The sequence below is a fragment of the Cyprinodon variegatus genome, unplaced genomic scaffold, assembly GCF_000732505.1.
Source record: "Cyprinodon variegatus isolate N-32 unplaced genomic scaffold, C_variegatus-1.0 Scaffold408, whole genome shotgun sequence".
In the NCBI taxonomy this organism is placed as follows: domain Eukaryota; kingdom Metazoa; phylum Chordata; class Actinopteri; order Cyprinodontiformes; family Cyprinodontidae; genus Cyprinodon; species Cyprinodon variegatus.
Window position 1 is genome coordinate 90,156 of NW_015150861.1, and position 13,422 is coordinate 103,577.

The 13,422-nt window shown below is 39.3% G+C and overlaps 1 protein-coding gene across 7 annotated transcripts in view; it reads left to right on the forward strand.

The window, feature by feature from the left end:
* The window catches only part of fat3 (FAT atypical cadherin 3), a 117,787-nt gene that overhangs the window by 58,225 nt on the left and 46,140 nt on the right, over window positions 1-13,422 (forward strand). For 4 of the 7 annotated variants that reach the window (XM_015387947.1, XM_015387949.1, XM_015387953.1 and 1 more), the window contains 6 exons: window positions 95-1,466; window positions 5,782-5,978; window positions 6,057-6,210; window positions 7,828-8,061; window positions 10,110-10,502; window positions 12,649-12,863. In XM_015387947.1, the coding sequence (XP_015243433.1) occupies window positions 95-1,466; window positions 5,782-5,978; window positions 6,057-6,210; window positions 7,828-8,061; window positions 10,110-10,502; window positions 12,649-12,863 (2,565 nt within the window). The remainder of the gene's footprint in view (window positions 1-94; window positions 1,467-5,781; window positions 5,979-6,056; window positions 6,211-7,827; window positions 8,062-10,109; window positions 10,503-12,648; window positions 12,864-13,422) is intronic. The other 3 variants (XM_015387948.1, XM_015387952.1, XM_015387954.1) reach the window with 1 other exon arrangement.

Here is a 13,422-nt window from a genome sequence, read left to right on the forward strand (position 1 = left end):
TGGGTGATTTTGAGTTTTACTAAACTTGAAACACGCATGTATCTATGCATGTATGACTCAACTTTTTTACATAAGGAGATTCTTTCTATTTCAGGTGAGAGCAACGGACGCAGATCCTGGAGTATTCGGCCACATAACTTATTCTTTTGTCAACGATATGGCTAGTGACCTGTTTGCCATTGATTCCAATGGTCAGATTAGCACAACAGAAAAACTTGACCGAGAGGACCCCTCTAGCATGGACATTGTTCTTACAGTGGCTGCTCAGGATTCAGGGGGACGTGTTTCCTATTGCACAATTCATCTCACTATCTTAGATGAAAATGACAATGCACCCCGCTTTAGTACCACAGAATACCGAGCTACACTCAGATTTGATGTGGCCAAGGGGTTCTTGATAACACAGATTCAGGCTCTTGATCCCGATTATGGCTCTAATGCCAAAATAACATTTTCACTTTACAGTGAGGCCCGCATCCCTGTAGCAGACATTTTGGACATAGACCCAGACAGTGGTTGGATGGTGACCAAAGGGAGCTTCAGCCACCTGAGAAACTCGGTATTATCCTTTTTTGTGAAGGCTGTGGATGGAGGAAATCCAGTTCGACACTCTTTGGTCCCAGTCTACATTCATGTTCTTTCTCCTGAGGCTTTCTTTCCTGACTTTAGTCAACACCATTACTCATTTAGCATACCAGAGAACACGCCCATAGGTTCAGCTATTGGGAGGGTTCACCCCAAAATTCCTCCTGGGCACAGCCCATTTCCGGTTAGCTTTAGCATCATTAATGGAGAAAGTAAGGAAAGCAACCTAGATGGGGTGTTTTTAGTAGAGAGGAATACAGGGGTGATTAAACTGGATAAGCCCTTGGATCATGAGGTGATGAAAGGATATAACTTTAAAATTGCAGCCACTGCACACCAGAGTAAGCTGGACGCTGTGAGTTGCGTTGATGTTGAGGTCAAAGTTTTAGATCTTAATGACAATAAACCAACTTTTGAGACAGACTCTTACGTCACGACTGTCATGGAGGGGATGGCAGTTGGAACAAGGATCATTCAGGTCAGCGCTCGAGACCCAGACTCAGGAGCCAATGGCCAAGTAACATACAGACTTGGGACATTAATCCGTGCAGATGAACATTCTGACACATTGGATCAGACTTTTAGCATTGACAGTAATACTGGTTGGATAGTCTCATGCAAAGAACTCGACCATGAGTCCAATCCATCCTACATATTCACAGTGGTAGCGTCTGACCTTGGAGAGGCCCTATCGTTTTCCAGTACCAGCACTGTGACAGTGGCAGTGACAGACATCAACGACAACCCCCCCATATTCATGGAGAACCATTACTTCAGTTCCGTTCAGGAGGGTGGGCCCCCAGGCGAGGTGGTGGCTGTGTTGAACACCAAGGATAATGACAGCTCTGCTGTTAACCGCCATGTCAGCTATGTCATCACTGGTGAGTGGTTAAAAAAAAACAAGAAACAACACCCCTAATGATTGAATTCTGCCACTGTAAAATGCTCCATTTACCTTCTCAAGCTTTATGTATTTTGTAAATAAATTATTGGTAGGGTTTATTTCTATTTGCTAAAACTTATGATTTTGAATTTAGTCTTAATCCGTACAAAATTACATAATGTTTATTTTTTTTTTATATCAAGGGTTGAATGGTAAATTTAATAACGGAGTAAGAATGCACAGAACCTGTTGAAACCTTGCCAGAGACTGCTCTTTGTCTTTATTTTTACTGTAAACCCCATTTTTATGCTACTTCACAGCACTGCGCTGCAGTGTTATGCAAAGCCTAGAGGAGCTTCAGGGAGCAGGCATAGATTGTTTGATAAAAGCCAATCGTTTTTTGGCCGATCAGATATTCTCATTAGTTAGATTCTACAACCTTCAGCCTTTAGCCTTTGCACGTCTGTGTGCTTAGTGAAATTGAGACTACAGTCTTCTGAAAAGAAAAAAAATGCAAATGACACGAATGTAGTAAACGGCTGAAGCTCGCCATAATAAAACTCAAAGCGTATGAAGCTGTGAACAGTTGCACGTGTCACACAGAGTACATGTGAAGAAATATTGGATTTTTTTTATTTCCATGCTAACATGTCATGTAAAGCAAATGATTTTGGGATTCCTTATAGTTCCTTAGCACCAGATAGAAATTTCATGAGCACCCTCTACTTTATCTCACTGAAAGTCCCAGTGAAACTGATCTATGTTGTCATTAAGACAGTGACATTAATAGTCCTCCTATAAAATAGCATCTTAAATAAACATTATTTGACTTAAATGAAGAAAAAGACACAATTAGCCCACCTGCAGCTGTATAACACAGAACTAATATAAAACCCTGCACAGTGCAAGCCACATAGCTGCATGCAAGTGAAATCTAACGAAACCTTTTAGCTTTGCTCAAACAGAGAATCACCATGATTCAATCTTTACAGAACGGAGCACCAACAAATTGAAATGCAAACTGATCACTAATGTTTGCCGTTAGACAAAGGATTGATGACTGAGATTCTTGTCCAATTAACGGTTCAGGTTTGCGAAATCTTAAGCAGTTAATTTTAAAGTACAGAAATTACTTTTTTATGTCATTTTATAAGGACATTTCAAATGATTGTAACATTTCAAATGGTTAGAGTAATAAAAATGTCCTAATTTCACTATCTATCTGTCTGTATCCTCAGTTCAAAATTCCCTTCTGGTTTTTTCATTAATTAACACTAGACATAATTTATTTCCGCTATTTTGGTGGAAAAAGTGGTCTTTCAATAATATTAATGGCATTTTTATTTGCCTCTTTTGCCTCCAGATTTCCTCAAAATGATGCTATTGTTTTGAATATACATTTAGCGCCGGATGTTAAATGATTCAGAAAAAAGGGCCGTTATATTGCGTGTGGAATTTTTTATTAGTATGTGAAATAAGTGGGCATATTGCAGGTGATCTACAAAAATTACTGTGCAAATTTGACATGCAAACTATACTTTTGCCTATTCACGTGAGAAGATAGTGTGTTCTAAGAGAATATGAGAGTCATCGTTAAGGAAGGATGAGATGCTAAGCCATGTAATTTGAGGTGAAAGTTATCAATTGTCATAAAACGGGACAGATGGACCCAGTATTCAAGGTGAGACAGTCAGTAGGAAAGTTCAAAGTGTTCAAGGCTACCAGGCATCCTAGAGCTCCCAGGCAGGTTCAGAGTCCAGAGGCGTGAACAGGTGGTCACGCACAGAAGCAGACAGGATCAGGTGCAGACGGGCAGGCTCAGTGGAAGAGGGTAGCCGAGACAGGACGTGGAACCAAAACTTGAGCAGGACCTTTAAACTGCTCTTCACCTTTAAACCAGGCTTACTGGAATAAAAACTGAACCTCCCAGAATAAAAAGCCAAGAAGCCAGAGGGCTCAGCAGGGTAGGAACAATGGAAGAGCAGGAGATGAGACAGACACAAAACCTTCTTTCCACCAAGATCCAGGACATGAACCGTCGCATAAACTGACCAGACAGACTAACAGAAAACAAACAGTGGAGTTTTTCCTCTCCACTGTCGCTACAAGCATGCTTAGTGTGAGGGATTGTATTTGAGTCAATGAGTCAATGCAATCAACTGGTTTTCCTTAGACAGAAAACTTTGTATCAATTTGACTGTATGATCTGGTTGAACTGTAAAGTGCCTTGAGATGACGTGTTGTGAATTTGGCGCTATATAAATAAACTGAATTGAACTGAAATTGAAATAATGATCTGGCCTTGAATGCCCAGGCTGAACAGAATATAAACCAAAGGAAACAGGTGAGAGGAATAAATGATAATTGCGGCAGGGAGGGAAAACGGCAGGTGAAAGAAATAACCAATTAGGGCAGAGCAATCAGGCCAGATCATGACAATTGGTATTATTTTAAAAATACTAATTATCATAATTGATAATAAATAATAATATTTATATAACCAATTACAGATGAAGCTGTTTTATAGGAGGACTTTTAGTGCCACCTTCTTAAGGACACTTAGTGCTACAAGTGCTACAAACAAAGTAAAAAAAAATGAAATGATCAAAATAACTTAAGATGAATTGTTATTTACCTATGCATCCATTTTCTCTAACTTTTCTGTCAGGGTCTCATTGGAGCTGGTTCCTATCTACAGCAGTCTGTGGGCTGTAGACCTCAAACTGGTTGCCAATCTGTAGCAGGGCAACACAGAGGCACACATAGACATACAACCATGCACACACACCCTCAATTTACACTCTAGAGGCTAAAGCATGCACAGGGAGAACATGTAAAATCCATGTATAATGACCCTGGGCCTGGAATTAGTGCTACAAACTGCACCACTCTGCAGCCCCAGGTATTTCCAGGACATTACAAGCTTGTTTGCACTATATACACTCTTTTTATATTGTCTGTTGTATTTTTATCTTTAATGGCATTTTGCTTTAACTCTTTGCTTTTACTCTATATACAAATTTCCCCAAGGGAGCAATCCCAAGGGATAAATAAAGTTGAGTCTAAGTCTTATGAACTAATTTAATTTTTAAATCTATTCTGTACCTGACTTCCAGTTCAAATTATTACAAGACAAGCTAGATTAGATTAGGTTAGATGAGCTTTATTGATCTCACAGCGGAGAAATTCACTCGTCACATATTGGCATAGAAGTTACAGAAGGTGCAAACAGGGAGGATAAAGCTGCATTAAGAATAAGCAATATATATATATACAGTATATCCAGGTATATACAGTATATCAAGATAAATAGGATTAAGGTGCCAGGGTACCTGTATCACACCCAATGAAAAACAAAATATAAATAAGAAATAAAAAAAAAAGAGATAAAAATATGTACAATCTGGATGGCTTATATAGAGGTGGAGAAATATTGCACATTCAGCATATTGCACAGGATATTGCACAGTCAATAAATAAAACGCTATAATGTAGATGCACAGTGGTTTTTACAGGAGTTATTGTGGTTATAGTGCAATATTATAGAGTCTGGTGGCAGCAGGAGCTAAAATAAATGAGCTTAAATCGAGTTTCAGATTTGAAACATACTTTGCATGTATGTAGTAAATGTTTACATTTGCATATCCTTCAACCATGAATTAGCATTTTTTGGTCAGTAGAATATGATTTGCATATTGCAATGACACGTGCAAAATACTCTTTGCACACACTGTTTGCTTAACTGCATAGCCAATCACGTTGCACCTATTTTCAGTTTTGTTGGCATAAATAAACTTGCACCCATTTTACGCTCCAAAATCGATCTAGAAATAAGTAAAAAGTTCTTAAATCTAGTGTATTTACCCTTAATTTGAGTAGGTAAATAAGATGATGTTGATGTGTTTTTACTCTTAAATAACATAATTAGATAATATTCCCTTGAAATAAGACAATGCAATTGTTTTTTCTTATTTTAAATGTGAATTATCTTGCTCCTTTGGCAAAGTGTCTCACTTACCTTCTCAATTGAAGAAAAAAAATCACTTATCTTAAGAAAACATTACTTATTTAGATTTGATTTTTTTTTTTTTTTTTTGCAGTCTAAGATGCGCAAACCTTCTGAATGTCAGACCCTTAGAGGGTTCAATGGCAAATTTCAAGATTTAGAAGAAAGAAAAAATCTATATAAAACAGGATTTAGACTTTTAAAGATCCTGAGAATAAATTCAAAGTTTTTATAACTTACTTGTGAGAAAGCCTTTTATCTGCATTGTTCATGACAGATTTTTACTTTTTGGATCCGTGTCATCCAGGTGGGAATTACCGCGGTGTGTTTGCCCTGGGCCTGGTTCAGGGTGAATGGAAGATGTATGTAAAGGGGCCACTTGACAGAGAAGAACGCAACCTCTACATCATCAATGTCACTGCAAGTGACGGACTCTTTGTTTCCCACACGATAGTGGAAGTGGCAGTGATAGACACCAATGACAACAGCCCTATTTGTGACCAGGTAAATGCTGAAGTGGTGTGTTGCTTTTTTGGTTTGGTTCTATGGCTCTTTATGTCCGTGTGCACATGCCTTTTCCAGGCTCTATACACAACCAGCATTCCAGAGGACCTCCCCATGAACAGTGTGTTGCTGAGGGTTGGAGCTGCAGATGCAGATGCAGGAAACAATGCTCGGCTCAAGTACTCTCTACACGGTACCGGATCCCAGGACTTCAGCATGGATCCAGACACTGGTATGTTTACTTGGTCACTATGGAAACTCTCTTTTTAAGGCAACAAAATGAAAGGTGGATTATATGACATGACTAGACACAAAGAAATCCAAAGCCTTCACAGGAAGAACATGAAATAGATTAAGATAACCATAACCCATGAAGCTTTGGTGTAAAAGAGAGCTTAACTAGTCAAACCCTTTTATAGCATTGCATAGAGTGACAAAATGGAAAAAAAAAGAGCTAATTAAGTCTTCAATCACCCATTAGTAGACAGGAAAACAGGTGATTAGTGAAAATCTTTGAAACATCATCTCAGGTTTCTTTAGGCAGATTGTTCCAGAGCTGAGAAGCATAGAAACTAAATACTGCCTCGCCTTGTTTAGATTTGGTTCTTGTGAAACCTGAGCTGGTCTCTAAAGACCTGAGAGGTTTTCAATATTCATAATGTACAGGCAGTTCTGCCTCAGGCCATTAAGCATTCTTTAGACAAAAAGCAGTGTTGCGTGATGTGGTCTGTTGTCCTGCTGTTGGCCAGGACTCAGGATCTTAAATGATTTTACAGAATCAATTCATTTCCGTTTATTTATAAACTAAAACACGTCATCTCAAGGCACTTTTTAAATAGAACTGATTGCATTGACTCATCGACTAGACGGCAATCCCTCACACCAAGCATGTTACCGTAGAGATGAAAACTCCCTTTAACAGAAAGAAACCTCCAGCAGAACCAGGCTCAGTGTGAGCAGCCGTCTGCCGAGGTTGACTGGGGTTTAAGGAGACAGAAGCAAACATAGAGAATGAAGCATAGATACAAAAGGCAACTGTCAACCAACTCCACAGGCTGACCCATCCAGGAAACACACTGCCAGGCAGACGAGGTCCAAGCCAGCTACCATGTCAGAGGATAAAAGAGAGCACATACAGTTAGTCAGTCAGAGAAACAGGACTACACTGGAAAACAGGCCAAGCTCCAACATCTATTTAACAAAGGTGTTGATGGCAGCAGCACGGATGATATTTCTCTCCAGGATGGAGTCACAGCCAAACAGGAACAGACCAGATGAAGCTACTATGAGAAAAAGCAGAGAGCAAGTACTGCAGAATGGGAGAATATAGATCGAATAAAGCAGAATGATGAAAAATGGGTCCCTATGTCCTCCAGAGGTCCAAGCCTATAGCAGCACAACTATAGAGATAGCTTTATAAAAAAGGAAAGTTTTAAGCCTAGCCTTAAAAGTAGACAGGGTGTCTACCCAGGGTGTCTGCCTCACGGACCAAAACTGGTAGTTGGTTCCACAGGAGAGGAGCCTGATAACAAAAAGATATTTCTCCCATTCTACTTTTAGAAATTCTAGGAACCACTAGTAAACCTACAGATTGAGAGTGAAGTGCTCTGTTAGGAACACTATCAGGAGTCCAGTAAATGTAGCATCACTTCAATCCAACCTACTGAAAATAAGAGCATTCACCAATTTTTCTTTAGTGTCTTTGTCTTGCAGTTGTTGAAATGTTGTAGCTGGTGTTTTAACTAAAGCGCTGGGAAAGTATTGTTTGTTTTGTAAAGTATTTTTTGTTTTAATGTCCTTGTTTGCTCCCTGTTTTCCAAATCAGCCTTTCTTTGCTTCTTCTCCTTAGGTGAAATAAAGTCATCAGTGATTCTCGACCGTGAGATCATTCCTAACTACCGATTGATTGCTAAGGCAACTGACGGTGGAGGGCGGTGGTGTGGTGCTGAAGTTCATCTGGTGATCACAGATGTGAACGACAACCCCCCACTTTTCACGCTGTCTCAGTACTATGCCAGTGTTTACGAAGATACACCAGTGAAGGCCCTGCTGACTCGCATCCATGCCATAGATCCAGACGAAGGTGATAACAGAACTGTTGATACATAATGTTGATTTGCATTTAGCCCCATGACAGTCGAGAAAAAAACAGCTTGACTGCATGCACAGCAGCTCAGCTGATCTCATTCTGCAAATTTATAAGCAATAAATCAGAGATGCTAAAAATAGAAGGAAAATCAATAGATCATGAACACACATGGAAAATGATCAGAGGTGTCAAGTAACAGAAAAGAAATGCTGACTATACTTTACTGGAGTAATAATTGTTTAGACAACTTTTTACTTCTAGTCCTTATTCTTTTGCAATTATCTCTACTTTCAACTCCTTACGCTTTATAGACTCATTAGTTCTGTTTCATTTAAGCTAATTTTCCTTTTTGGCCTGTTAGTATCTAAAAAAAATTGAAAAAAAAGCAAAATAAGTTCTTTCATCCAGACAATTCATTTCTTTGTGCTGCACCAAAATTCAATAGTTGTTCGAGATTAAGTTAAATTTGGCGCTGTTGCCATTAGTTAAAAAACTACGAAGTATTAGGAAGTTATCATCCAGAATTATAGAAAACGTTCCTTTAATAGGGTAAAGCAGTAAACCATCTGTCCTTAACATTTTCTTCCTGTATCACTTTCACTTTTATACTTTAAGTAGTTTTAAAAATTTTACTTTTATACCTTTACTTGAGTAAAAAGCTAAAGTGGATACTCTAACTTCAACAAAAGGGTTTTTAAACATTAGTATTTCTATTTCTTCTTGAGAAATAAATATTTATACTTTGGACACTCTGAAAATGATTATGCAATAAAGTGAAAATAAAAGAATTTGTGCATGGAGATATTTGCCCACACCCCTTTAGCATGTCATACACAGTGTACTGTCTGGTGGAGCTGCAGCTCAGGAACTGGACTCATTCTGAAGGAAATAGATATAGTTGTAAGTGTATTACAATTCTTTAGAGGGGCTTCAATGACCTGAGTGAGGTTCCCCCCCACCTTCTTCAAATCAGACAAAATTAGTGTCAAACATTTGTACTGGTTTGTGCAGCAAAAATGTTTGTTTGTGCCGCTATCGTTTTAAAGATATAAAGAGATGTTTCTAGAGGTCATCAAAGGTCAACCAGCCCCCCCACCTTATTCAAATCAGACGAAATAGGTTTCAATTAACTCAGCTCCGTTTGTGCAACAAAAAATTTCGTTTGTGCTGTGTTGGATTTGAAGAAAGTGGGGAGGGCTGGTTGACCTTTGATGACCTCTAGAAACATCTCTTTATATCTTTAAAATGAAAGCGGCACAAATAAAACATTTTGCTGCACAAACGCAGCACAAACGTTTGACACCAATTTTGTCTATTTTTAAGAAGGTGGGGGGGCTGGTTGACCTTTTGACCTTTACATTTTCATTGATATCTTCAAAGCCAAAGCAGCACAAACGACAATTTTTGCTGCACAAACCAGCACAAACGGAGCTGAGTTAGTTGACACCCATTTCGTCTCATTTGAAGAAGGTGGAGGGGCCTGGTTGACCTTTGATGACCTCTAAAAATATTTCTTTATATCTTTAAAACGATAGCGGCACAAACAAAAATTTTTGCTGCACAATCGTAGCACAAACGTTTGACACTAATTTTGTCTGATTTGAAGAAGGTGGGGGGGCCAACTTTACTCAGGTGGTTCAATGTTGGTTCAGGGCCAGACTCAGCAGTATTGGTACTATTCTATGACTCTGCTCCATTCACTGTTGTTTTAGATTATAATTTATGTTTTTTGGGTCCTCTATTACAAATACATCCTAATTGGCTGGTCTGGAACCCTAATATGTCAATTATAAGGAAAGAGGTCAAATGAAAGGCTTTTTATAAGTTGAACAAATAAGAGGGAGCTTCATTTCTCTCCTCTGTGACGGCCATGATGTGTGTCTGATTAAAACTATGGAAACTGACTGATATTATGTGGTAAATGAAAGTAATCAGAATCTATTTCTACATTTTTACTTGTTAAAAAAAAAAAACTCTCTTTACAGAAGCATTAACTTCACAAACAGAAACACTCATGGTTTCAAATACTTCTTCTCTACAAGCAGGTCCGGGTCGCATGGTGGTCTATTCCCTGGCTGACTCTGCTGGAGGTTATTTCTCCATTGACAAGTTTACGGGCATAGTGATCCTGGAACACATCCTGGATCGGGAAATCCAGTCGACTCATCAGATAACCGTGGTTGCATCTGATCAGGGTTTGCCGCTTCCTCTATACTCCCTGGTCAACGTCACAATCACTGTGCTGGACATCAACGACAACCCGCCTGTTTTTGAGCGCCGCGATCAGCTGGCGACCGTTCCAGAGGACCTGGGAGTTGGCACTGAGGTTCTGAGAGTGTATGCTGCCAGCAAAGACATTGGGACAAACGCAGAGATCTCCTACAGCATCAGATCAGGCAATGAGCACAGGAGATTCCACATCCACCCACTGACAGGTAAGGGAGACTTTTCTACCTGTGTGATGCATCCAATGTCTTTTTAAGTCTAAGGTAAGCACATACAGTAGTAGCAATTCAAAATTTCCCCGATTTTCTTGATGGGTCCTTGGCTGGTCCCCCACAATTCCCTTTTAAACATCTGAAATATTCTTTCTGTCATGATTTGTGGATATTAAGATCTAAAATGAAGCATCATCTCCTAGTCAGACCCTGTAATTCAGTTAAAGGGTGTAGTCAAAGTAAAAAAAATATGCACGCCCATGAAAAGGCCAGAGGCTGGAAGTTGGAGGGGATATTGCTGCCATTTGGCTTCCATTGGGCTGGCTTTTTTACTGGGAAGGGCCATTTTGAATGGCTGATACTGTAGAAGTTTAAGCCCTGAGAGACTGCGTCCTCCAAAGACCCAGTCTACCTCGACTGGGTCCTTGAAGGTCGATAAAAATAAGAAAGCCTGAAGAGTTTGGCTGTGGATTTAAACAGGTCCAGCCTTCTCCTGCTTTCTCTGCCTATATGTATACAACCATGACAGTTGACACACGAGGCAGGCAAAGAACGAATGCCGAACGTCTCACTCTTGTTCTGGGTGTTAAATGCATTGTTGAAGACCTTTGGCAGCAGTACTGTCATCATATTTATAGTCCCCAAACGGTAGATATGCTGGAATCTGACCTTAAATGTCAGCAACACCCATTTACACAAGGAAAGATAAAACCTTTCAATAAACCAAACATATTTGACTTAATAACCATTTAAAACAACTATTTTCAGCAATTTCAGACACAACTATTCACATACTTGTATTATATTAAACTGTTCTTCCAGTATTCAACACTGTTCAGCTTCCAGCTTCTTGTGTCGTCATGCTGGTTTTAAATCACAAACTAAATGTTCAGGATGTATAATAAAATTTAACAATTCTGGCTGTGTACCTCATGCAACTCCAAAGATATCCAGTATTTGCTTTTTTTGCCAGAAGTAAAGCTCTCAATCGTTGTTTGTGTTCATGAGAATAAGGTCCAAGGGGCTCTAAGCTGAAGCACTGCAGCTTTTCTCTGCTTCCCCAGAGAAAAAAAACACTCGATTCAGCAAGGTTCCTTGCTGGCCACACCCCTGATTCCTGAAATAACACCCTGACAGCCCATTGCTACACTACAGCTGCCATCTGTCACAAAGTCTTTAAACTCTAAGCAAGCACAGCAACTTAATCAGCAGCAACCAGCAAAAATAATTGCCGGGCATCACAGTTTTCCTGGCAGCAGGTTAGTAACTGTGCAGAAGAAATATCCTCAGAAGTATCAGGCATTAGCAGTAATCGGTAATCAGATTGGTAATCATCAGTGTCCCCAAGAGGCCAGGAGGCCCACATAGGCTGGCAGGGAGCACCAGGCCACAAGCCAGCGGAGCACGGGGCCCATCACTTCCAACTTCTTCTATACAGGTCCCTTTGAATCTATACAGGTACTTTGAATTGAAAATATTTTTGCATTGCGACTCTGAAATAATATCGAGTTTTTGTTATTGTAGATCTTTTTCTAACTTTTACAATGAATTCAATTCAGTTTATTTCTATCATGCCAATTCACAACATGTCATCTCAAGGCACTTTACAGTTCAACAGATCATACAGTCAAATTGATTCAGTTTTCTGAATTAAACCAGTTGATTGTATCGACTCATTGACTCGAAGGTAATCCCTCACACTAAGCATGCTTGTAGCGACAGTGAGTAAAACTCCCTTTTAACAGAAAGAAACCTCAAGCAGAACCAGGCTCAGTGGAAGGTTTTTCAATTCAAAATGTCAGAAATAGCGTTGAGTTCGAGATTTTATACAGTAGCCAAACACAGCCTTGTTATTGTTTAGAAAACCAGCAAACTGAAATGGATGATGAGGTCCACCCCTTTGGAATGGTGGTTGTTTGGCTTCTTTTGTTAGCCTGCAATGCCCCATACCTGTCCATGTCCAGCTTCTCTTGGTTGAATATGTTTGGTAGCTAAGTGCTTTTAATGCAGCTAGTTTTACAAATCTACATTTTTGACTTTATCAATGGATAAACAACAGGCTGATTTCAATGTCTTGATTTCTTAACTTGTCTATTTCTACTCTCAGAAGTGTCTTTCTCTCCACCACCTCCTTCTTCTTCAGGTGCCATTTTAATTGCCCAGCCTTTGGACTATGAGACCTGCAGGGACTACTTCCTAACAGTGGAAGCTCGTGACGGCGGCACTCCACCTCTGAGCGCCATCACTACTCTCAACATAAACCTAACGGATGTCAACGATAACGCTCCAGTGTTCAGCCATGACCTTTATACTGCTGTTTTGCCAGAAGATTCAACAATCGGACAGTTTGTAGTTCAGGTAAATTCAAAACATGCATCAGATTATTACTACATGGAAGGTAGACCCTGGTAGAAGATGCCATACTGGGACAGTTGCTGGTTCGTTCGTAACCTAATAGTCAACTGGACTCACAGTTACAGGTGCAAATAATGATTATTTTGCTAATCAATTAATATGTTGATTATTTTTTCGATTACATGATTAATAATCGGAAAGGTGCCTTAAAGAAGATTAACAGTTTCAAACCTGGTGAAACTAAAACATTTCTACTAGTTCTGGATAGAGCAGATTGACAGATGAAAAAAATGTTTTATGTTAAATAATGTAGGGTTTGTGTTAGTATGTTTTTAATAAGATTATTGTCGTTGTATGGAAATACATATTTCGCATCATCAATCTATCACTCTCTGACTTGCAGGGAAATTCTAAACCTTGTGAAAGGAGTTAGAGAAATATGTCAAAACAATTGATTTATACTCACAGTTTGACACATTTATTTTCTATTAAAAAATTTGTAAATAAGCTGTTTAGAGAATCGAACGTGTGAACTTCTCCATGCACAGTTCAAAGCTGCAAT